We start from the raw sequence: 26,886 nt of genomic DNA, 5'->3' as shown, positions 1-26,886 counted from the left end.
TAATGAAATTACTCAAAGAAAAACATCTAAACTACAAAACCCCTCTCTGATAGCGATGTCATGATGTACAACAATGAAATAAAACTGAAAAGGATCTGCACACTGTTTAATAAATTCCCTTTTATTAATCTAAAAACCACAGCAACGATTCAATCAGAACGATCATCGTCAGGCACACATCAATTATGTACTGTACATTTGTTACAACCAAACACATCATTATGTTCACCTGTTAATAATCAGGGTCAATTATCTCATGATCACTCAGTCTCACTTAATGAGAACAATTAATTAGAGATTATTTCAAACATCAGCAAAGCATACATCAGTCTCTCACAATTACAAACAATTCACAAACATCAGTGAATCAAATGAATGAAAATGTCACAATTAAAGAAAAAACGTTTCAAACTTCAAATATCAGACACAGGTCAAAGTCAAACAAATCAAAGGTAAACGTTATCCCAAAATGTCACATGAATGGATGGATATCAAAATCCAAATTAAGACCCTTAGGATACAAAGTGTTAAGTGTAAATATAACAGGCCTCTCTTTTTAATACAATTTTATTACAAATCTATGGTAACTCAGATAACCGCTCTGTACAATTGTGGTGAGAAGAATATTATCTCAGAATGCTCTTCTGAGATGCAGGTTGGCACTGTTTTGGTGGCACGAGGGGGACTTACACAATATTAGGCAGGTGGTTTTAATGTTGCAGCTGATCAGTGTGACTATGTGTGTGTGTGTGTGTGTGTGTGTGTGTGTGTGTGTGTGTGTGTGTGTATATATATATATATATATATATATATATATATATATATATATATATATATACATACACGGGTTGTGAGGGTTACTTTTAAAATGTATTTCACTACAGATTACAAAATACATGCTGCAAAATGTAATTTGTAACATATTTCGTTAGATTACTCAAGGTCAGTAACATATTCTAAATTCTTTGGATTACTTTTTCAGCACTGATAGATTTTTTTCATTTGTTTTGACTAAATATCTGCCAGTAAGAAAAATATACATGTTAAAAATACAATCTCTGAAAAACTATCCAATGCAGTGTTGTTTCTCAAACAAGTCAAATTGATCTTGTTTTAATGATTTTTAGATATTGTTTTACAGTAAAACAATACAAAAGTTATTAACAAAAATAAGATTTTTGGCCTAATATCAAAGGTCTTGCTAGAAAAAAAGAAATTATGATCCAGCATGAATTTTTTTGATAAAAAATATGATTGTGCCGGGTAATGTGCATGTAAAATGGCTAGAAATAGCCTTTTAGCTTAGTGTAAAGCTGACATTTAACAAGGTTTATTTCTATTTCTTCTGCTCCAAACTTGCTCCAAACTGACTTCTCTGTCTGCTCGTTAGAATGTAACACATCACAAGAAAGTGTTTCACCGCTGTTCAAATGCACTTTTGATCGCATCATTTATATGTATAAATGTTTTCCATCTGAAAAGACTAAATATTAAATTAAACAAATGACAATAAAATGCAAAGTAATCTCTTCAGTAATCAAAACACTTTTTGAATGTAACGGTTTTGTAATTACCAATGATTTAAATAGTAACTATAGTGGAATACAGTTACTTGTATTTTGTATTTTAAACATGTAATCCCGTTACATGAATGTAATCCCGTTACTTCCCAACCCTGGAATATATATAAACATGTAGTCTTTATAATATCCCACTTACAATTTTCCACACAGCATAAAGGGCTCTTTATATATGAAAATATATGGCTGCCTTTATATTGTGTGAAGGGAGTCTGGTTTCTACCTCATCTGCTAACCCCCAAAACCAGATAATGACACATATACAGGATGTGTTTGGAGCTGAGTAAGAGACAGAGCTCTGTTGGTATCTGGATGACCACATAGTGGTATAGGACCAAAAACAGACTTCATATGTGCTGATCCCTCTCGATCAAATATCATCAGAGCCAATAGAGCAGAGAAGAGGAGCAATAAGAGAACATGAGGAAAAATATTGACGGTTGATGGTAAAAGGTGAAAATTTACTGTATAAATACAGTGTGTTGCCGTTTTCCAGTGACATGAGCAAACGTGATCACTGGCAATGTAACAAAGTTTATCAGAGCTCCAATGTACATAAATGAGCAGCAAAATAATGCAGCACTAGCCAATGGGAGTGCAGACAGTGATCCACTGCCTGAAACAACTGTATACAGCTGGCGAGAATAAACATCTAGTAGCAACCAACAGCACAGATACCCTGCCACTTTCAGTGATTAAATCGTTTGTCTGAATGAACCTTTACTGCTAGGCCACTGTTGATGCAGAGCTAAATCTTACAAAAAAGAAGTACAATTTTGAAAATAGTCAATTCTAATTCTGACAGTCCAAAATGTTAATTGACAGTGTCAGTCCTACTTCTGAGCCTTGTTAGTGTATGTGTATGTCTGTGTGTACATGGATGAGTTTGTGTGGGCTATAGTGTTGCAATTACCAGAGCAGCTGGTGCCCTCCTCGTTAATCATGAAGCCAGGCTCGCACGCACACAGGAAACTGCCTGGAATGTTCTGACAGTGACCATTGGCACACAATCTCGGGATCTCTGTGCACTCGTCAATATCTGTCAAAAATAATTAAGGTATCAATATTTAATAGCTCTGATTGATTTATTACTGAATTCATGGATGCACATTCACTTTGTAACAACTTAGTAATTCAAAAATAATGTATTAGTCTTTATATGCCAACTTTATAAAAAAGTTGCTGTTTGGATTTCAATAATGGTTATGATCTGGGGTTGCTTCAATTGGTGATTTGCTGGAGAAGACTTTACAGAGTGGTTTGACTATCCCGTCGTCAATACCGCCTTTAGCTTGGATTACAGCGTGCATTCGTTGTCGCATTGTTTCGTCAACCTTATGCAAGGTCACAACATTTATTTCCACCCAGAGTTGCATTCTTGAGATCTTGAATTGACGACGGGAGTGTCAAACCACTCCGTAAATTCTTCTCTAGCACATCCCAAAGACTTTCAATGGGGTTAAGGTCAGGACTCTGTGGTGGCCAAATCATATGTGGAAATGATTCCTCATGCTCCCTGAACCACTCTTTCACAATTTGAGTCCATTAAATCTTGGCATTGTCATCCTGGAATATGCCTGTGCCGTAAGAAAAGAAAACATCCATTGATGAAATAACCTGGTCATTCAGTACATTCAGGTACTCAGCTGACTTAATTTTATTGCCGCATAATGTTGCTGAGTCTAGACCTGACCACCCCAGATCATAACCATAATTTAAATCCAAAAGACGACTTTTTTTTTTGGCAAAGCAGTGTATAAATAGTATATAGGTAAATGCGCAACTATTTTGTGTATAGACACTAAAAGAAGGACCTTGCCATTCAGCAAGAAGCCAGAGAAAATAATCGTTTTGAGATTTTACACTTCAGCAAATTAAACTTTATCATTCAATAGGTTTTATATCTGTATGCATAGTGTCTAATAATTAATTGGCAATGTACACTTAAGTTTCTCTTATCAATTAAGTTTTATATGAATTTAATCTGCCCATTTGATCCTACTATTAAAAAAAGTCCACTGGAAAACAGCAGAAGATTTTGCTCTACAGCATGTCCACTGATTTTATGCCATGTATACATATACACATTGTATCAAATACATTGTATCATACATAGTATCAAAGATTTATACCTGTAAAAATTTACATATTTCAATAATTCAAATAAATATTGATGAAGTTCTTTGAAACAAGGTATAAAGAAAATATATTTATGATGATTATGATAATGTACAGATTTTGCTCTTATGGAAAGAAATTGGTACTTGTATTCACCAAAGTGGCATTCAACTGATCACAGTGTATAGTCAGGACATTAATGACATGAAAAATTACAATTACAATAAAAAATAAATAAATAAAAAAAACCTGATACTCAGATTACATTTCACCCCACGCTTCCTGTGGCATTTGCCATAGATGTGGCTGTCTTGTCGGGCACTTCTCACGCACCTTACAGTCATGCTGATCCACAGCTCAATGGGGTTAAGATCCATAAAGCTCTTTTCCAATTATCTGTTGTCCAATGTTCAGTGTTTTTTTTTGCCCACTCAAAAAAATTTTTTTGTTTTTCTATTTCAAAAGTGGGTTTTTCTTTGCAATTCTTCCCATAAGGCCTGCACCCCTGAGTCTTCTATTTACTGTTGAACATGAAACTGGTGTTCATGAACGGGTAGAATTCAATGAAGCTGTCAGCTGAGGACATGTAAGGCATCTTTTTCTCAAACTGCAGACTCTGATGTACTTATCCTCTTGTTTAGTTGTACATCTGGCTTTCCACATCTCTTTCTGTCCTTGTTAGAGCCAGTTGTCCTTTGTCTTTGAAGACTGTAGTGTACACATTTGTATGAAATCTTCAGTTCCCTGTCTGTCACTCACTAGAAGTTGTGTCAATGTAGTGAATCTAGGGGTCGCCCTTGGGAGCCCCAAACACCTCTGATCTTTGAGAAAAGGCCAATGGGATTTGGCGAGTGGAAGTTGCATGCCACTCCCCTGGACATATGGGTATAAAAGGAGCTGGCTCGCGAACACTCATTTTTTCTTCGGAGCCGAGCAGTTATGTTTAAGCGAGCTGAATTCCTCTGCCGGTCCATTCACCTCTGCATGCTGTTGGATTTATGGCTCTTTACAGCAGTTTCTCCCCATCATGAAGGAAGGCTTCTAAGCACCCCTCAGATGGGTGACCCAGGGACGTGGATACCTGCTGCAGACTTGGAGCTGGTAAGAAGACCACTCCATCCCCCGGTGTAGGGCCGGGAGGAGAACCTTTTGTTCCCTTTTCTTCTAATTTTGCCCACACTTTCAGAAAAAGAGCGGTTTCTTCACTCCCTGGTTCACACACCCAGTGTTTACTGCCGTCGTTGTCAAGATCGCCAGACACCGCAAATTTACGGCAGGCATGGCGCTGTGGAGGCAGGCTCCCCGCTCATACGCCGACAGTTGTGGCACAAAGATACCCACACTCGGGCAGTTGTGACAGATTATGAGGACGATTCCCCAGACTTCCGTTCAAGATGCAGAGACACATCCTAGCTCACTCTCGACACTTGTTTTGTGCACACAGGGACCTGGTGCTCAGGCAGGGTGGGGCTTCAGGTCAACTGGGAAAAGAGCAAGCTCTCCCCAATACAGAGCATTTCTTTTGTCATGTTGGAGTTGGTCTCAGTCTCTATGATGGCGCGCCTCACGAGCGAGCACGCGCAGTTGGTGCTGACCTGCCTAAAGTCTTTAAATGGAGAAGGGCAGTCCCACTTAAGCAATTTCAGAGGCTCCTGGGGCATATGGCATCCTTGGCAACGGCAATCTGCCGCCGCATGTTCAGCCCTTGGTAAGACCTTGCCTTTCTGCATTCCTGGACAGGGCCGTGACTGTGTTAGTATTTCTCGCCCTGTGTAGGCTTCGGCAGTTGATCCAGGGTAAGCATATGTTTGTCCAGACGAACAACACGGCAACGGTAGCGTATATAAATTGGTTGTTTACGCTCACGTCACATCACCCCCCCGTACCAATAAAAGTACCAATTTCCTTCCTAAACAGCAAAATCTGTACACTTTTGGCTGCCAGTGTATCTATACTTTTGGGGGTAAATTTGTTCAATAACACTTTTTTGTGATCCATGGGGAAAAAAGTTATACAATTTTCAACTATACTAGGGGGAATGAGAGATGATCTGTAAAAGGTGCAACTCCATCAGACTTAATAATGGAAACGTGTGATTTCTGCCACAGCATTTTAGCCAAAATATTATTATTATTAACCTACAATAATCATGACATTTAATTACCAAAGATTGCAATCACAATACACATAAAATGACATGTTCACCCTCAGTTTCATGCACATGACACTTCTAGTTGTGTTATATATGCATACATATTTGAAATCCACTTCATAGTTTTAATAACACAGTGGCTAGTTGCAACTACAGTATAAACATTGCTAGTTTAACCTTTGACCTCTCACCTACACATGTAGTGACTTCACTGTCCATTCTAAAGCCATCGTCACAAATGCACATATAGCTATCAGGGGTGTTATAACAGATTCCCGCACCACAAATATCACGACTCACTTGGCACTCGTCAACCTCTGAAATGAGAGAGAGAGAGATAGAGAAAGAAAGAGAAACACAGGGAGAGAAAGAGGGAGAAGGAAGGAGAGAGTGAGGTAATTTTTTGCATTAACAAAATGTAAGCAGTGCATTAAATAAACATAATGGGCAAATACATGAATAGCTACATGGACTCTTAAGTAAACAAATAACTTGCATATTACATCACTTATTGGAAGCAGATGTTTATGGGCTATAAAGAGGCTGTTCTGATATGAATCTTTCATTCTCTGCGTGAATGAAAGAATGGCTAAAGCAAACATGTTTCTGGAGAATGCGGATTACATAACTTAGTTTATTAAGGGGTGGGGGGGTGTTTGGGGTGTTGGATGTCTGTTTGGAAAGAAGAACTAAAATATCTTTGCAACTTCTTAATTGGTCCCTTGCTTTTTGTGGCCTGTCCTGACCTGTTAAAGCATGGGACATTCTGCTTAGCACTTCCTGGAAATTTTATAACAAAAATACATTTTAGATGAAGAGTCAGAAGGAGGTCAAAGACACCAACACATCCAATAAAGTTTCATAGAGCAACTCAGTTTAATGGAGCTTTCCTCAATTAAAACTACAGAATAGCATCTGTAAATAGACATGGTCTTGAAATATGCCCACCGAAAGAAGAGAGGAGAAGGACAGAAAAAGATGAACCCAAAAGATTGGTGTTTACTGTCCATTCCAGTTGCAATAATGTCTCCATTACTCTCTCGAGTAATCTTCATTTGAAATGAGAAGAATCAAGTTAAAAATGATGGATTGATGGATGGACGGACAGATGGGACTCACCAGCCAGCTGTGTTGGGGAGATGTCCTGACTTGCACTGGAAGGCAGAATTTCCACTGGGGCAGGAGGTGACACCTTCTCTACCACCTCTGGAGAGTGATAAGGAACAAGGGAGCATAGGAGGAGAGAGTATGTAAAAAAAAAAAAGTTCCACAATCCACTAAGTTCTGTAGTGTGTCATGGATGAGATAAAACTCAGCAAGAATTGTCAAAATTTCAAAGAATCTTTCTGAAAATGCTAAATAGACACTGAATACTGAATTGTCTTGCAGCACTGCAGCAGATCACAAATCAACACATCAATGTCACCTTCTGGACGTGACAGTTAAGGCCACTTCAATAGATGAGATGAAATTAACAACTTAATGTTATTTAAATGGCTCCATTCAGGTCACAAAAACATTAGAACTCTTTGTTTACTATAAGAGGAGAACTGATAGACAGAAGACAGTGTGTGGACGGGATAGAGAGACAGGTGGAAAGTGTTTGGAGGTGGACAGATGTTTGAAAAGGGAAAGGTGGACAAGTTTCCAGAAGTAGATAGGTGTTTGGAGGTTAAAGGTGGACAGGTATTTGGAAAGGAACAGGTAAACTGGTGGATACATGTTTGTAGAGTAAAAGGTGAACAATTGTTTGGATAGGAACATGTAGACAGCAGACAGGTACAGTATTTGTAAGTGATCCAACTTTTCCTGAACGTCTAAGTGTCCCGTGATTTATACCAGCAGCCTGTTTTCATTTTACAGTTTTTTTCAATCGCATCGACATATGTTCTTAGCAGATAATGTTATTTTTTAGTGTGTTAAATTTGTACAAATAGGCAAAAAAGCATGTGGCTCAATTGTGCCGATACGTCACAGATTAGTGGTGACCATCTTTGCTTCAACCGTCACAAGTGGGCAGATTACATAAATCTATGGCCAAAGGTGTTTGGAGGGGACCAAGTAGAAAGGTGGATGGATGTTTGGAAGGCAACAGACAGATAGAGACAAGAGTTTGCAGTGTGATAGGAGGACAGAGGACATGTGTAGAAGAGACATAAGTGGACAGGTGTATGATGAGGGGCATGTGAAATGGTGTTTTCAGGGATATTCATGTTCAAGTGGGATTGAGACCTGGGAGGGCAGGCTCCATCCTGATTGTAGAAACCCCAGGTGACAGCTGGGCTTGTCCGGGCTGTAGTACAGCCCTGTCAACACCCATATGGGTAAAAATCTCCTTCAAATAAATAAGAAACAAAGGACAGACACATATACACACACAGACAAACATACACACATACAGTAAGCAACTGATCCATAATAAGATCTGGCAAATTTTGGGGCATTTAACGCAAAAGGTTAAGCAATTCAGTCTGCTTCTGCTTGTCTGTTTTGTCTTTCTCTTGCTTGTGCAGGGCGATCATGCTCGATTGAGCTCTGCAGTTAGATACGTTCTGATTGCAAGGAGCGTTAAAGTGGGCAGAGCTTTAAAAAACCTTTACAGTTGAGTGGAAGAAAGCAAGACACAATTTCAGATCTCAAATCCTGCTCTCTCTCTCTCTCTCTCTCTCTCTCTCTCTCTCTGTCACACACTCACACAAACACAGCAACTCTCTTGACAGTTAAGGTTTTGGGAGTAGAGCATTACATGCTGTTGGAGGGTGAAATGAGAAGCGCTTTGATCCACACATAGACCAGAAACACTAAAATGAGCCTCCATATCTCATCCGGAAACCATGCATTTCCTAAACTGAGCTATGAAGAGCTCTTCAAAGACCTGATCATGCAACAAGACCCTCTATAATTACATAATTATAGTGCTCATTTTAGTTTATTACTCTTTTTAAATAGTTTTTTGTTTTTTTTCCTTTTCTCTTATCAGTTGAAAATGTTGGCGCATTATGACTTTATTCTCTCTCTTGAAAAAACGACCTAGCTGAACAATATATTTGTGCATGTTTAGACCAATCCTGTGTAATAAAAGCAAATATTCGTCAACAGTTTTAGACTAACAAAATTTGAATGCAGCCAGACCTAAAAGCAAGATTGCTAAGACAATGCCAAAATAACTATTTGGCAATTGTTAACAATATCCAACATCCCCTGCAGTCTAAGTGACTTCAGCGGAAAGTTGAGTCAGAGGGAGAGACAATTATTACATTTGCATTAAAGATTACAAATACATTATTGGGGGAATAATGTGCACCTGTTATTGTACACAATAAGAACAGGTACATGCATAAAAAAGTAAATAAAGTAATGTTGTCTTTAATTCATGTTGACTTTAAATCTAAAGCTTAAATTAAACAAATATCTCTTCCTCACTCTTCACATCGATTGGCAGAATATGATCACATTAAACACACAAACATTCACAACTGTCATACACAAAGCGAAGGACACACAAACACGCATACTGTAAGTTATTTAGGAGCAGAATTCTGAGTTCATAGAGCAGTCATGCAGTAGTGATGATGGCATGTTGATGCTTTGAGTTTCTGCACGCATTCACACAGGTAAAGTTTAGCTGCAGTTGTGCGTTGCTGCATGTTTGCTTGCTGCATTGATGTGTGTGCGTGAAAGCATCGGCATCAGCTGTGCAGCGAATACACAACAGATCTAAACTGCTGAATCAAACCCAACCTACCTGCTGCGGGACTGTGGGTACTACAGCAGACCAATTATGTCATATAAAAAAAAAATGACAATAGTATCAATGATTATAAGTTCTAGAGCACGCAGAAGTTGTAGCAATGATCAATCATGAAAACACAATAGTTGCATGACTATTTTCTTTTAAATATTTCAATTGAAAAAATTTTACACTAATCGAAATTCAGTAATAACTATATACAAATGTATGATTATTATTTTTAATTTTGTTATTTACTACGTGACATTCGGCAGTCCAATTCATCAGACAGAAATTTGTTTCAACAATGTTCATGGTGAATTTCTGTCTGGTTAAAAAAACAGTACCAAACTATCTACCTTTCAGAAACAGGGAGACAGTGTCTGTTTCTGTGTGGAAGATGCATTTGTGATTCATTAAAAAAAATCAATCAATATTTAGAATTCCATAAAAACATTTTGCCACATGTTTTAAAAGAGCAATTCATTTGACAAGACATCTTAATTTTGTATTTTGTTGTTGTTCAGCATGGTGGAAAAAGTAGTAAGACCCGATGCAATAGACAAAGAAGTCTATCTGAAACTTTGTTGACCAACAATTTAAAAAAAAGCACAAAAATTAATTTATGTATCTGTCAAGTACATAAATAGACCGAATGACCAAAATGTCCAGTCCAATGCAGACAATTATATATCTGAATACAAACAATACAAAAAAATCAATTTGTGAAAATTATCTGTTTGTATTCACAAATAGATTTTTTTTATTATTGTTTCGTATTCAGATATATAATTGTCTGCACAACCACAACCAATCAAGATGAAATCCTTCAACAGAGCAATTTTGAAAAGTGACTTTTAAAGCTATGACCAGGTTTCCCAGCAACAGGACAAAAACTTAATAAAGACCAAGGACAAATTCTTTCTCTCAGAAGCTGGCCAACCTCCACTGCACTTTTCAGCTGCACAAAGCTTTTATGGGCTGCTTTTTGCAGAGAGGCTATAAAAATCTGTGCAGTTCATTTTGTGAGAGAGCATTGAAAGGAAAAAATATGATGTGATGCGCTGATCTTTTGGAATCCTTCATCAATTTTGACTTTGGTTTGCAAGGTGGAAGTAATGGCAGCAACACTAATGACTCGCTAGCTCTATCTTTCTCTGCCAAAGAGATGACTGACCTGTGTATTCACTTTCAATAGGAACAACAGAGTCTTGGCTACATTTTGTCCATCTCAGTCATTGCCAGACCAATGCGAGGTCCACAAGTTTGGATGTGATGACAGTTAAAAGAGGCGTAGAAAGAGAGGATCGGGAAGGAAGTGAAACAGTTAAAAAAGGTTACCTGGTGTGATTTTGCCAGTGTTATGTCTAGCTTTTAGGTATAAAACTGCATTCAGGCAGTGTCATGTGAACAAACTTTGGATCACAAACGCAAACCTAGTAATTTTCCAAAAGTGTTTTTGTTTGTGGTATTTAACATAGGTAACAGACTCAACGTAGCAGAATAGCAATTTAAAAAAAAAAATTATTATTACAAACAGTAGGCTACAATACATTGGAGTAGCTGACACACTGAACAGTATCACAACAATCAGTGGCACCCTAAACCATCAGCGAGTAAGCCGAAAGTAAGTAACAGTACCAATTAGAGCTGAAGCGATTAATCGATGTTATTGACAACTTTGACAATAAAAATTGTTGACAAAACTTTTCGTTGTCAAATAGTCATTTGATCTTATTTAATGTAACATGAGATCACATTAAACTCTAATGATGAAGTGCGAGAGCAGCACTGCAGTTCGCGCCTGACTGAGGAGAGGAAGAAGTACACAGCTCACAGTCCAGATGCACTAAACTTTCCAAACAGCTTCAGGTGATGTAGATCGCAAAGTATGAGGGAATTATAATGCAAAAATACAAAATAAGTAAATACAGAAGCACTGTCTTTGTGGAATAAGTGGAGCTGGAGCTGGAGCTCCGCTGAAGCAAAGTTTGCGTGTCGAGCATCTTTAAAGGAAACACCCCGAAGTTACATCTTTAAATGCAGTTATATTTAATGCGTTATAGCTTTTTTTAAAGTTCAAATAATACAGAAGCAGCTAATGTAAATAACTACCAACTCTGAAACTGGCATTTCTCTGTACGGTCAGCACCTCTTCTATGAGTTGCGTGAATGTCCCGATCTAAGGGGGAGAGACTGAAACTGCCCTCAAGCATGGACGCTTAATCCAGCTAGATTATAATGTGATGGCTCACGATTTATTGAAGCCTAATACGTATATTTCACTGTGCATTTCTTATTGTGAAGAAAATTGGCAATACACAGCTTTATTAATAAGAGAGTGTTAGTTTTTTTAGTGAGTTCAAATTGATTGACGTGAACAGAAAGGTGAGAGAGGAAGTCTTTGCCCCATTATACACAGCAACAATATACGTTTATTATTTGTTTTGGCTTGTTTTCCAATATATATATATATCTAAAACTCCTTTAAAACAACGTACATTTACTTCAGCAGCTATACTGCAGAAGAAAAAGTTGTTATCTGAGAATGTTGAATATAATATATAAAAAAATAAAAATAAAAAAAAATATCTAGTCATTTAAAAAAAGATGCATTCACCTGAGAAGCAGCATATAAGATATTTAGATTTGCTTTTAGAGAATATATCTTGAATAGAAGTATATTTTGTCTTTACTGCACTCGCAGAAGTATAAACAAGTGAAAAAATTAAATACACTTATATACAAAATACACTTATATTAAAGATATAAAGCAAGTCTAAATAGCTTATATGTTGCTTCTCAAGTAAATGTAACTTGGTTTAAGGATGGATAAATGGAAAAAAGACAAAAACACTTGATAACAATAGGATTTTTTGCAGTGAATTTCTTTACTGAATTAAACTTAATAAAAAGCATTTTTATTTTTTTAGAGGTATTTTTAAAAGATGATTTTGCCTACTTTATTGTTAGTAAGCACGTTTAATACATCCTTTTAAGTCGGGGCACATGCTGAATAATTGGTTACGAGCTAATGATTAATCATTGCAATAATCGCCGAATAATCGTTCTAATAATCGTTAGATTAATCGATTATTAAAATAATCGTTAGTTGCAGCCCTAGTACCAGTAGCAATTCCACTATAAAACTGTGTGGTACAGTACGATTACAAACACTTCCCCGCATGGATTTCTCAACACGGTTAGCTACCCATACTCAGGAAAGGAGATCTATGCTGGTCGGATGCTTTAGTGAAATGGCAAATCATGATTATTCACTTGGCAGTTATTGTCATTCTAATCCTGATTTCACAGCACCACAATTAAAAAGAAACCGTGACTGTGTCCATGAGCCCAGATTGATACAGAATGGCATGATTCAACAATGGTAACCATTCAGCCTGGTGATGGACATGCACCTTTGGTTACTTGTCATTTAGCAGCTTGTATCCAAAGCAACTTCCAGTACACAGTAATAACACTGTGGACAGATATATTTCACAAAAAAGGATGACATTCTATAGTGTAAGCAAAATGTCCAAAACTGATATCTGAAACAGCCTAAAGATAAGAGAATAGAGATGATAAAATATCTAAGGGACTTTTTTACTTGCTATTATCTCCTCTTTCTGAATAGTGTTCCAGGTGTTCATGGTTAATAACTTATGTGACTCACCAGGTGCCTGCCTCTCAGTGAAGCTGTGAGCTTCCACAGGTGGCAGAAGGGTGGGTAAGGGCATCGGAGGGTCGACAGGCACTTGATGTCTGATGGTAGGATTGTTCTGCCCTTGATCGTCTGTCTGGCCATGTCCAGCAGGGGGTTTGGGCTTGTAAATATATGGCGTGGTGACATGGTAACCCATTCCTCCAGGACAAATCTCTTTAAACGCAGCTATGAGAGAGAAAGAGAGAACTTTCAACATGTTCACAGCATATCTATATGTCTATCTATTTGTCTAACTATCTATCTATCCATCCATCCATCCATCCATCCACCCAACTCTCTGTCTGTCTGTCCGTCCATCTTTCTGTATCTATCTATAAAATAGCTACTCTGCAGAAAGCACTCTGCACTAAAGTCCAACAATGAACAATAAACAAGAAAATACAATTACAGGGTATCTGCAGGTTCAAATGAATAAACTGTAAGACTTTTTAAGACCATTTAAGGCCAAATAAAATAAAAATGTAAGACTACTTTCTCAATGAAACAAATGGTTTAAAAACAAATTAAATAATTAATTAGCAATTCAATATATACCGATCAGCCACAATAGTAAACCACCTGCCTAATATTATGCAAGTCCCCCTCGTGCCGCCAAACAACACCAACCCACATCTCAGCGTAGCATTTTGAGATGCTATTCTTCTCACCACAAATGTACAGAGTGGTTATCTGAGTTACTGTAGATTTTGTCGGTTCGAAACAGTCTGGCCATTCTCTGTTGACCTCATCGGTTCAAACTGATAAAGTCTACAGTAACTCAGATAACCGCACTGTTCAATTGTGGTAAGAAGAATATTATCTCAGAATGCTATTCTGAGATGCGGGTTGGTGCTGATTTGGTGGCACAAGGGGGAACTACATAATATTAGGCAGGTGGTTTTAATGTTGTGGCTGATCAGTGTACAAACACTGAGGCTAATTGGATGAATCTGGACATTTGTATTATATTGCATTGTGCATTTATGTGTTTTTCAATAATATAATATAATATAATACAATATAATAAATTAATTATGAATACCTGTATACATCAGACAATGAAATAAAGATGTAACCATCCAGCTGAGTAGTTCTGGTAGCTTTACACAAAGCATTTTAGCTATTTCTGTCTTTCTTGTCAAAGGTGCTGTAATATGAGGAAGCACCACGTTGTGAAAGTTGGAAAAACTAGACAAATCCAACCTTTGCAATGTTGAGAGCTTTGTTGATTATAAACAGGAGTGATAGTTTTATCACATAGCTTGTTTACAGAGATTAGGTATAGCACCATTTGCATGTCAGATTAACAGGTTTATGAAGGTTTAGACATCTGTAACATCTTACGTTCAGTAAATATGCGACAACAATGTACACTCACACTAAACTCAAGCGTTTAATATACTGCTGAATGCTGGCTGCACGAGATAGATAGATAGATAGATAGATAGATAGATAGATAGATAGATAGATAGATAGATAGATAGATAGATAGATAGATAGATAGATAGATAGATAGATAGATAGAGAGAGAGAGAGAGAGAGAGAGAGAGAGAGAGAGAGAGAGAGAGACTGAAGAGCTGATTTACTCGTGCAGTTTTAAACATATTTTTGAATATTAATTTATATTTTTTATCTGTATGGATTGGTTTACCTGGAATTCCTTGCATTATGAACAATGAACATACAGGAATTATTAAAACTGTGCGCAATACCTGCAATCCCGCGCCAAATTCCATACCCATGTTAAATGGTTTTACCCAGTCTGAGAACTCATTATTTTCAAGCCACTTGTTGTTAAGCTTACATTTCCCTATTGATTGATTTTTGATTACTTCACCACATAATCCAAAAAGTTATTTTAAATAAATAAACAAATAAAAATAAAACCCCACACATAAACTGTGTGTCAGTGAAGCCATTCAAATGTATTTAAATAAACAAAGGAAAATCACTAAACAAAAGTAGCTTAACATCAACAAAAATCTCATAATTTTTAATTTTGACATTAAAAGTATGGATGGTGCTACATTTTTGGACCACTTTCCTTACCTAACAGTTATATAAAGCAAAATGCGGACACTTCACTTCATCACAGTTTATGTTGAAAGGTAAAATAAAGGTAAGAGTTGTGTATGGAAAAGAAAAATCTATTTTTTAAAATCTAGAACAACCAAAAACAGAGTGATGGCATGTAAAAGCAACTAAATAGCAGAGCTGTGGAACACACATGCAAACCACAAAGGAGTGCAGGACAGAGAGGGAATGACACAAGTTGAGGTTGAGTTTTTTAGGTGGAAACGATAGGGGGCATTGTTGAGGGGAGAGGTGTGTCTCAGGAAGCTTACCTGTCCCAGGTAGTGGGCAGCGGTCACAGCGAGGACCCCAAGCCTTGCCCACACTACAACAGCACAACTGTTTACTCAGCTGAGTGGACACCGGGTGCAAGCACTGCGTCCCCAAACTGACGAATCGGAAGCAAGCACCCTTCTCCTCAGGAAGAGCAGGTGTTTCGGCTGGTTATCGTGGAGGTGGAAGAAGAGAGGAAGGGTAGTGTGTGCGGCATGTAACACAAACATGGGAAAGAGAGAACAAAAGAGAAAGAGATTCCCTTCACCATGTGTTCCATCCAGGGTCCTAAATGAATACTCGCCAAGAGCAAAATGTGACTTAAATGTGGCTTTGGATGAGTAAATAAAATGTTACTGGGCACTTTGGCTGGTAACTTTGTTATGAACTGATGATATGACTTTATCCCAGTGGCGACACGTGTTATTTTACATGCACTTAACCACCAAAATGTGTATATAATTGTTTTTATGAGAGGTACAATTTTACATAGAGACTACTATATGATGCTTTTAGTAATGCAATGACCTCCACTGTTTGCTGCAAATATGCAAAGACAAATAGCTAAATGTTATGACACAAATATAAATAAATATATATAAATAAAAAATATGCATAATGCAAGTATTTATGGCTAGTACATTTTCTTCACTCACTATTGGTATGTGTGGGGAAAAGGCAATTTGCACCCTGGTTCAATCTAAGCACTACTAAAACACCACAAAAAAGAACAACTGCCTCTACAACCACAATAAAAAAAGAATCGGAAGGGACACAATGTCTAAAACTGTTTATGGAAAGAAATACGATTGTTAAGAGAAAAGAAAATTCTGAGACAACAAGGAGTTTTAAAAAAAGACATACAAAGCACACCTAACAAAGCACAAAGTAGTCAGTGCAGCAGAAAGCATGTGAGAAAGGTTACACACAAATGTTAATGTATCAGAAGGCAGTTAATATTAGATGTATGTTTAAATAAATTGAATATCAAAATGACATTAATCAAAAGTAAAACCACTAATTACAGCAGAACATTCTTCATTTTCACATAAAAAACCCACAAACTTTCCCCTCATTCTTAAACTACAGTGACACAATGCTTGACTGAACATAATCCAGGACAAATAAAGTAATAATAGTAAAGTTCCAACTTGACATATTTAGTGGGTGAATGTGATTTAGTGAAAGAATAGGAATGTATGAAGAACAAGTTGCTGTTGATGTGTAAAAGACTTGCAAGAATTGCAGACTGATATTCTCTTCCAACATTCACTTTTTTGGGGAAAGATTTGGGGATTTTTGTTTTTTAATCAAAATATATACAGTATGACTATATAATAATATATAAATTAGCAACATTATATTTGCCAGACAAGAGCAGACTATTGCTGATGGACCTTGTCCTGTGTTCAACCAATACACTATCCTTAAGCTAAAAGACTGAGAGCTTAAAGGACTAAAAGAACTCTCTGATCTTCACTGAAAAAAAGGACATGACAGCATGTTCTAGGGGTGTAATTTGGCAAGCTCTGCCTTCCGTGGAAGGTTCAGTCTCTATATTTATCACAATAACAAAGACAGCAAACTCAGGTTAAATAATTAAATCACAGAGAATTCTTGAGTTCATCTGTGCCACACTGACCGACTCCAGAAATTATGCCAGCACATTTCAACCTCACTGTTACATGTTTGTACCTGAACAGAAGTACATATTTCTCTTTGGCAGCCACAGATAGTGTTAGAAGCCATGTTAAACCATGCTGCTAGCTCTACTATTTAGAATGGCTTCCTGTTACTTAAAGGTTCAAGCTGAAGCTATTAGCTGAATTAATCGATACATTTTTTTATATATGTCTTTAAGACATATCTTTATGTCTTGGAGACAGAAAGAAAATGCCACAGTATCAGAAATCAGACATCCATAATAGGCTGGATGAGTTGAGATGAAAAGAGTTAGAGGAGTTAGAGTTTAGAGAGTTAGAGGAAAAAGAAGAGGAAAAAGGAGGAAAAGGAAGGAGAAAAGACAAGGAAGAGAGAAGACAGTAGGAAGGGAAATAGAGAGGAATGAAAGAGGTGAGTAAAAAAAGAGGAGAAGAAGAGAAAAAAGAGAAATAGAGAGAAAGAGGAAAAAGAAGAGGAAGAGAAGAAAAAAGAAAGAAGAAAAGAAGAAGAAAGACAAGGAATAGAGAGAAAGTGGAGAGGATGGGAAACAGAGAAGAGAAGACAAGACAAGACAAGAAAAGAGACTTACGGTAGCAGGTGGAGAGTGTGGGGTCAGGCACAAAGCCTGTGTTGCAGAAACACCTGAAGCTGCCCACAGTGTTTATGCATTTTCCATTGGGACAAACACCTTGAATCTGGCATTCATTTATATCTGAGGGTGATAACAAATAATTGTAAGCAATTGTTTTTACACACTGATATGCACATTGTTTGCCTATATAATGGAATAACACCTTGTTCCCCTTCTGTCACTCACTCGACGTTGTGTCGATTGTAGTGACACAAGGGGTCTTCCTTGGGAGCCTCGTGTACCTCTGAACTTGAGAAAATGCCAATGTGAAATTGGCAGACAGAATTTGCATGTCCCGACCCCAGGCATACGGGTATAAAGGGAAGCGGGCGTGCGTCTGTTTAGTCAGATTTTTTCTTCGGAGCCGAGCGGTTGTGTGATCAGCGAGCTGTGTTCATGACTGCTTCACCCACCTCTGCAAGAGAGCTTCTGTTGGATCTGGCGGTGCATTCCAGCAACTTTCTCCTTTCTGCACCCTAGGCGCTTTGTCAGATTCGACGGTCACAGACGCTGCCTCGTGTGCCTGGGTCGCGATAACACTGAGGCGGCGTATGTGGATGGTTCATGTTCTTACTGCGAGAACATGACCAAGGCAACGTTGTGGTCACGGCTTTCATTCTTAAAGACGAATGCCACTCCAGCCGCCCCCCCACGTCACATGCGTGTGTGTGTGTGTGTGTGTGTGTGTGTGTGTGTGTGTGTGTGTGTGAGGATGACCTGGGTTGATGCATATGAGACCGCTTCAACACTGGCTTCAGACTCGAGTCTCGAGATGGGCATGGCGCCGTGGCACATACCATGTGTTGATCACCCCTTCCTGCCATCAGATTTTCAACCCTTGGACAGACCTGTCGTGGTCACCACAGACGCCTCTCAACTGGGTTGGGGCACCATGTGCTACGGGCACGGAGCCGCTTGCTCCTGGAAGGGCCCCGCCTGCGTTGGCACATCAACTGCTGCGAGTTGTTGGCTATATTCCTTGCCCCGAGGAGGTTTCTTCCGCTAGTTCAGGGCAAGCACGTCTTGATCCGTTCAGACAGCACTGCGACGGTAGCGTACATAAATCACCATGGCGGCATGCGCTCTCGTCATATGTCACAACTCGCCCACCATCTCCTCCTTTGCAAGCCACTCACATCCCTGGCTATCACAACATGATGGCGGACGCGCTGCTATCGCAGCCCATCACGACACAGTAGACGGCAAATCACTTGGTAAGCACGGCCTGATTATCAGGTTCCTTAGAGGTGCCATTCCCGGTCAAGCCTGATCCCCTCCTGGAATCTCTCCTTCAGAGACCCCCCTTCGAGCCGCTTGATTCAGTCGAGCTCAAAGCCCTCTCCTTGAAGACTGACCTCCTGATCACACTTGCTTCCATCAAGAGGGTTGGGGTCCTGCAAGCATTCTCAGTCAGCGACACTTGCCTGCAGTTCGGTCCGGCATATCATCACGACTGGGCTACGTGCCCAAGGTTCCTACGACCCCCTTCAGGGACCAGGTGGTGAACCTGCAAGTGCTGCCCCGGGAAGAGGCAGATCCAGCCTCTTCCTTGCTGTTTCCGTTACGTGCTTTGCGTATCTACGTGGACCATACGCAGGGCTTAAGATGCTCTGCGGCACAACCGACCGGGGGTTCCGCTTGCACACAGCGCCCTTCACCAAGTTGATCTAGTGAGCCTTCTCTCCCAGATTAGCCACTAAGTGGCAGTTCCTGGATGTTCTTCCTCCCTAGCCCTCTGGCCTGGGAGTTCAGCTGAGGTATTCGCCGCCAGACCCACCACGAGTCAAGTGCTCCGAAAAGGCCGCGGCGGCAGGGCTTGCTCCCATGCGGGTACTGGGAACTTAAGAGCGGTATATGACACCTTTTATTGGGGGTGTTGGGGAGGGTTACATCCGGCAGACAGAGCTGCTTCTAGCACGCAACAGCCTGCTTGCACCTGTCTCAGCAGTTCACGTAACACGGTTTAGTCCATGCGCGTTTTTATATGGGACACCTTGTGTCACGACAATCGACACAATGTCGAGTGAGTGACAGAAGGGGAACATCATAGTTACTGTTGTAACCTCCGTTCCCTGATGGAGGGAACGAGACATTGTGTCCCCCTTGCCATGACACTATTCCTACCACTTTAACGCGCCGTACCTTATTCTCGGCTTCTCAGTGCAAAAACCTGACTAAACAGACGCACACCCACTTCCCTTTATATCCGTATGTCCGGGGAGGGACATGCAAATTCTGTCTGCCAATTTCACACTTCTCAAGTTCAGAGGTACGCGAGGCTCCCAAGGAAGACCCCTTGTGTCACTACAATCGACACAACGTCTCGTTCCCTCCATCATGGAATGACGTTTGCCCTTCTATGTTATTGCTCTCATCTGATGAATATAGTACACAAAAAAGCCAAAACAAAGGTGAAATCACCAATTCCAATCTGACTGACAGCTTCTACACAATTACTGGGAGTCAATAAGGGAACATGTTTTTAATCACCAGGAAACTTGTGCTAACCAGGGAAGGAAGTTTCATTTTGTAGCGTGTGAGAGTCTTGAAATCAGACCTCAATACTGAGGAAAAAACACAAGCAGCAGCAATTACATTGAAAGTACACAGAAAACAAGGCTTGAGGGCATACACAAAAGTATGTGCAAGCATGTGATTTTTTTCATAGCTTTACTCATGTCTGTCTTTACACTATCGGCCACGATCTGCCATCTCAGTAAAAATCATTTGGAGAAAGAAAGTATATATACACACACACACACACACACACACACACACACACACACAGGCACACAAACACGCATTCCACCACAATGATTTTTCCAAGAGGCCACTGAGTGCAAGTTAAGGGAGTGGGCATTCGTCATTCACAGGCACTTTTAGGAAAATGAGAGCTTGTGCTAATAGTGTGACACAGATCCAACACATTTGCAAATGTAATGCTAATGTTTTCAAGATGATAGTGATGCACACGGAGAGAGGGCATACACTCACTCTCCTACACATCCAAACATCTGCAGGATGCTGTCAAATCTATGACATCATAGATTTGACAGCCCCCCAAATAAAAAACAAAAAATCCACATAACACACCGCATAACTGAATGTGTGTTTTTAACAGATTTCTAATTCAATTCTGTGTTCCATTCTTGAAAAAAAAGCATTACACATAATTTACAACTTAGTTGCAGAAAATAGTAGCTACAAAATAAAATTTGTTCCAAGTAAATACGTTTATATATTAACAAAAGATCATGTACAAAATAATTAAAACAGATAAAACGAATCAGAAAATTAAAAGTAAAAACACAATCAAATAATGTGCAAACATTGTAGCTTACATTGTAGGGGTACAACAGTTTGCCACTGGGGAAGTACCCTCAAAGGTATACCCACTGTACCTTATTTTCCACCTTAAGGTAACAATATATATATACCCTTTAGGGACAGATAAGGTACAATTACGTTCCAATTGACATGTAAAAGTATTGTGGGTTGTTTCTTTGAGGGTATAGTGGCAAGCTGTGTTGTACTTCTAAAGGTACTTTTTTTTTTTTTAGAGTGAAGAAGAACAAAAGTATCATGTAGAAAAATTTGATGACATAAATATAGTTAAGGAGTCCCATGAAACTCACAGTCAGACTTGCTTATGACTGCATGCTGCTGTTTATGAACACATAAACCTACAACTGAGGACAACAGCATAGGCATGATTTCCAACCTGGCCCATAAACCAGAGCTGAATGACTAATGGCAGGAAGAGAGATACCAGAGCATCAGAGCCTGGCAGGACACCCAAACAACAGGAGACTTGTCCTCTTACGCAGTAAAAGCTCTGGCCTGACACAAGAAAGCGTCAATGCTTTATTGGGAACCTCGGGCCTGGTTATCAGGACAGATTAAGTTCAGATTTTGACTACTGGTATGTTAAATTATTAACACTAATTCTTTCCTGAAAAAGTACATCTGTACGGCTAGTGGAAATGTTGTAAACTGATGTCTGGGAGAGAAACCCATGCTGAGATACTCATTAAGATATGGAGGTAAAATAATCCTTTTGTGCTTTCAGGCCTGTGTATTTAATCTAAGATACACATTAAATCACTGAAACAATCTAACATCCATTCAACGTACCTCCACAGAGCTATAGATATGAAGTACAGGAATTAAGGGTGCACAAAAGTCATTTTTCCCACTTAAAGTTTTACACCTACAAAATTGCATAGAACTTTTGACCAATGTACTGTTCTTTCTTATGCTATTCATTTACGCTTGTCATTTATTTGTCATTTTAACTGACAAATCATCTGACAAAATGATGAACACCCACATTACTTTACCTCTTTCATCATCTACCCCCAAGATGCTCAAACAATCTACTAAAGGTGTAATTATAGTTGCTGGGAAGAAGTTTAACATTAAAGAAACTACACATTTTCAATGATAACAAATATAAAAACAATTTGGCTTATTGGATGAAAACAATACTAAGTCAATTCACAGGAGACTAAATTATTCCTTCTCATTTTTATTCCTTTTATTTATTATTATTTTCCTCAAGCCACTTGGTTTCATCTTGCTTAACTGCTCTTAAGTATGTCTCAATGTTCCAGAATGGCAGATTGGGCAAGACCAGTTCACCAGACTTCAAACTCCTGTCTCTCCCGACGCAGAGTGCCTTTGGCCAGGCCACATGCTGGGCACTTCCCCTTAACAAAGCCTGCTCACTTTTAGCTGCGGTTCAGTTCTGGGTTTGGCAGGCTGATGCAGCTAGTGGTGGCTACTAACAGCAGATGTACTTGGCAACTGGGTGGTGTGGTTTGTAGTGTAACAGAAAAAAGAGAAACAGGTAGAAAGACAAATAGATAGAGAGAGGGGCAAGGATACCAATATAACCCAATACTGGCAGAATAAAATAAACACAAACACAAAATGCACACATACAGCTGTCTTATCAAAATGAATTATGTATTTACACCCCCTTGTTTTGAGGCTCCCAATATTTTTCATTCTTTTTCTTTCTCTTTTCATTTCTGTGTTGGTGGAGTGATGACAAATCATTCTTAAATGGCCATTTCTCTAGGGATAACAAAATGAAAGACCTCTTTTTTTGAATGCCCAAGAGCAAAATGGGATACCTACATGAAGACGATTTTAAATGTTTGGTATGTTTGGTGACACTAGTGGTGTGAAATGGTGTGCAGAAATTACATGTGTACACAAATAGCAGATGTATCAGTGTTAAGTTTTATCTCAGTTTAGTACTCTCAGACTGAGCTACCCAACTACAACACAGATTAGTAAGATCTATCAAACATGTCACCTGTCTCTCGTTCTTTATTGCTCTCTTTCTTTTTTTTGTGTGCTAACTCATGTTATAGAGACATAGAGAGAGAGAGACATAGAGATAGAGAGTGTGTCTTCTCTGTGATAGATCTGGGGTTTACATTTTGCAAATGGCAATTTAATACAACGAACACTAAATGGCAGTTTAGTAATGGTGTATGTGGCCAGCAGTGACAGGTAGAAGCTAGTGGGGGGTGAACTGAATTACATGTGTCATTGACAAATATACACATACACAAACGCACACATACAGCTGTCTTATCAAAATGAGGTGTATTTACACCCCCCTGTTTTGAGGCTCCCACTATTTTTCATTCTTTTCTTTTCGTTTCTGTGTTGGTGGAATGACAAATAATTCTTAAACGCCCATTTCTCTGGGAATAACAAAATGAAAGACCTCTTTTTTTGAACGCCCCTCATCTGCGAGAGCAAAAACAGACAGTTGATGAACAAATACACTAACCTGTGCAAATGCAGCTCCACACACATATACACTGCTTAAATTGAGGAACACATTCATCATAGAAAACACACATGTGTGCATATGCAATAAAGTATGACAAGCAGAAACAAGCCATGGCTCTTACCAACACATCGAGTAGCATTCAACCTCTTATAGCCTTGAGGACATTCAATCATTGTAGTCGGCCGCTGCAGAGGAATCGCTTTGGAGGAGAGAGCGAGAGAGAGAGAGAGTGAGTGAGTGAGTGAGTGAGTGAGTGACAAAGACACAAAATAAATCAGATTCAGATACAGCTCTACAAAAGTTTTTTTTGAGCAAATATAATCCAGAAAGCACACATGCATCTAATAAACATCTGGCTGATGAGCATTTGCTATTTGGTAACAAAAAAACTTTATGAAATGACTTGAATACTAGACTAAATTACAAGTGAATTTACACCTTAAATCCCATTGCATGATGTGATTTACCCAACTTGGATGAAAGTGTTTAGTATGCTGTTGTCCCTATTAGGCTTCTTATTTATTTAAGCAGAAAGACTTCATAGGTCAACAAGCCAAAACCATGCTTGGTTGACCAGCAATTCACGGTGATAGAGCGAGAAAGAGAAACCACAAAAAAGCTTGACATAGTTGTGTTGTAACTGTTTTTAGGGGTGGGGTGGGCCTTTGAATTGGGAAAGCATAACAGGAACAGGGTTTATTTCCCTCTCTCGAGAAAAGACCGTTATAAAGCATATAACAAGAAGGGGGCGAGAGAAAGCAGACACATTTGGATGAGAACGGAATGGTATTGGCACATCATATTTTGACCAGCCCAGCATTGAACATAAAGGGGGCTGAACCACAGACTTATTTACATCTTCATTACCTCTAGACTTGTGTTCAGTTACTGCCATGCAGCACTGTCTGTATTCTATTTCCGTTCTGTGCCAGTCAATTTCCTAGTAAGTGTTTGCCTACAGCTGTTGCAAACAGATCTCTGAGACAGCAGTAATATCACATCAACTTCACTCTCTCGTTTTGATATTAAATCTTGATTTGCTTTCAAAAATTTAGTTAACACCCACATAATTAAAAGTGTCAGATGAAGAAAGCACACTTTTCAAGGGATGGAATAACATTTTAATGGCATTTAAAGATTGAAACAACAATCCATAAATATTTTAGCCATACAACTCTTATTTTGGTGACATCCATAAGGTTTAAATCAGTGATGTGTCTGGGAATGCATAAAATGCATTGATGCCCATATATGGGCAGAGAATTTCAGAAACATCTACTGACATACAGTGAAGACAGAGAGATATACACTATTGTATAGTGTATATTGTTATTATAGTTTTTATTTTATTTGATTCATTACCTGGCACCTTATTTTAATTCTATCTTTATTGCTATTTGTTACTATTTTACCATTATTAGTTGTCTTGTCATTTTCTGTTTTGTGTATTAATGCTTTGGCAATATTGTATGTAAACACAATCATGCCAATAAAGTACTTTTAAATTGAAATTGAAAATTGAGAGCGAGAGAGAGAGAGAGAGAGAGAGAGAGAGAGAGAGAGAGAGAGAGTGAGAGAGAGAGAGAGAAAGAGACAGAGAGAGAGAGATGGTACACTGACTGTATTCTGACTGCGTTCCAGAAGGACTGACTTCAGGGCAGTAACTAAGCATGGAAGAATCACGCCTGAATGAGTAAATGTGTGTGTGTGTGTGTGTGTGTGTGTGTGTGTGTGTGTGTGAGCGTGTATTTATCACTTTGTGGGGACCAAATGTCCCCATAAGGATAGTAAAACCCGAAATGTTTGACCTTGTGGGGACATTTTGTCGGTCCCCATGAGGAAAACAGCTTATAAATCATACTAAATTATGTTTTTTGAAAATGTAAAAATGCAGAAAGTTTTCTGTGAGGGTTAGGTTTAGGGGTTGGGTTAGGTTTAGGGGATAGAATATAAAGTTTGTACAGTATAAAAACCATTATGTCTATGGAAAGTCCCCATAAAACATGGAAACACTACGTGTGTGTGTGTGTGTGTGTGTGTGTGTGTGTGTGTGTGTGTGTGTGGAACCAGGTCATTACTAAAGCTAGAATGTGTGCCAGGTGAGTCAGCAAGTTCAATGCAGCATGTAACCAATTACTTAACTGCTTTTGCCCACTCATAACGCTCTTTGTTTTTTTTCTGTTGAATCCATCTGTTCCATTTCTTGCTCTCCTTCCATTTCTTGCACCTCAAATGGTTTTCAAATACGTAACACCACCACTTCTTGTCAGATTAAGTGAGAAATCAGGGCTGGGCTTCAGATTAATAATGTTTTCCCGCTCTTTTCAGATCGCACCACTGCAGAGTCCACTATTCAACTGCACAATCGTGTATTGCTACTGTTTCACCTCAGATGAGGCTCAGATATGCTAGCTCATTTGAAGGCGGATGGCTTGTCTCACTTTTAAAGTATATGGTTTTAAACAATCTCAGTCTTATCAATCAACAGATATTTAAGTGTAAAACTTTTAGAAATATGCTTGGGTTTGTGTGTGAGGGCGATACTTTTCTGTGAAAGTGAGGTAAATGTTGGTTCTGTATATATGTGACTGTGTCTGAGAAAACAGACAATTCTGTAATACATGTTTGTGAATGAGAGGATGAAGCAGATTTACATTTACATTTACATTTATGCATTTGGCAGACGCTTTTATCCAAAGCGACTTACAGTGCAATTATTACAGGGACAATCCCCCCGGAACAACCTGGAGTTAAGTGCCTTGCTCAAGGACACAATGGTGGCAGCCGTGGGGTTAGAACCTGTAACCTTTTGATTAACAGCCCTGTGCTTTAGCCACTACGCCACCACCACACCACAGATAATTGTGTAAGAGATGATTAAGACAGTTGTTTTGATTGAAAGTGAGGCAGATGACTGCATGTGTGAGGGTGAGACAGATGTTTGTGTGTAAGGGTAAGACAGCAGCTTACATGTTTTTTTGGGGCATTTTTGGCATTTGTGGAATCCCCATGATGTGCCCACTGTCCCACAGCAAACATCCTGTTTAGACAGGCCAGGCAGGGCTTTCCCACACTATAAAAAAAAAAAAAAATCAAATCAAAATTAAATGAGCCAATGAAAAAAGAAAAGAAAAAAGAGAGAACAGAGA

The 26,886-nt window shown here is 38.8% G+C and overlaps 1 protein-coding gene across 4 annotated transcripts in view; it reads right to left on the bottom strand.

Annotated features, from left to right (window-relative positions):
- The window catches only part of ltbp1 (latent transforming growth factor beta binding protein 1), a 131,997-nt gene that overhangs the window by 38,850 nt on the left and 66,261 nt on the right, over nucleotides 1-26,886 (bottom strand). The window contains exons 8-17 of one of the 4 annotated variants that reach the window (XM_052153356.1): nucleotides 26,708-26,810; nucleotides 23,859-23,936; nucleotides 17,884-18,006; nucleotides 15,632-15,799; nucleotides 13,257-13,472; nucleotides 9,596-9,615; nucleotides 8,083-8,182; nucleotides 6,970-7,056; nucleotides 6,042-6,167; nucleotides 2,494-2,619 (exon numbers count right to left, since the gene is read on the bottom strand). In XM_052153356.1, coding sequence (XP_052009316.1) covers nucleotides 2,494-2,619; nucleotides 6,042-6,167; nucleotides 6,970-7,056; nucleotides 8,083-8,182; nucleotides 9,596-9,615; nucleotides 13,257-13,472; nucleotides 15,632-15,799; nucleotides 17,884-18,006; nucleotides 23,859-23,936; nucleotides 26,708-26,810 — 1,147 coding nt within the window. Of the gene's footprint in view, nucleotides 1-2,493; nucleotides 2,620-6,041; nucleotides 6,168-6,969; nucleotides 7,057-8,082; nucleotides 8,186-9,595; nucleotides 9,616-13,256; nucleotides 13,473-15,631; nucleotides 15,800-17,883; nucleotides 18,007-23,858; nucleotides 23,937-26,707; nucleotides 26,811-26,886 lie in introns of all 4 variants that reach the window. The other 3 variants (XM_052153355.1, XM_052153358.1, XM_052153357.1) reach the window with 3 other exon arrangements.

The sequence above is a fragment of the Xyrauchen texanus genome, chromosome 22, assembly GCF_025860055.1.
Source record: "Xyrauchen texanus isolate HMW12.3.18 chromosome 22, RBS_HiC_50CHRs, whole genome shotgun sequence".
Classification (NCBI taxonomy): domain Eukaryota; kingdom Metazoa; phylum Chordata; class Actinopteri; order Cypriniformes; family Catostomidae; genus Xyrauchen; species Xyrauchen texanus.
The sequence above is the reverse complement of the archived record's forward strand: the minus strand, read 5'-3'. Positions and strand labels throughout refer to the sequence as shown.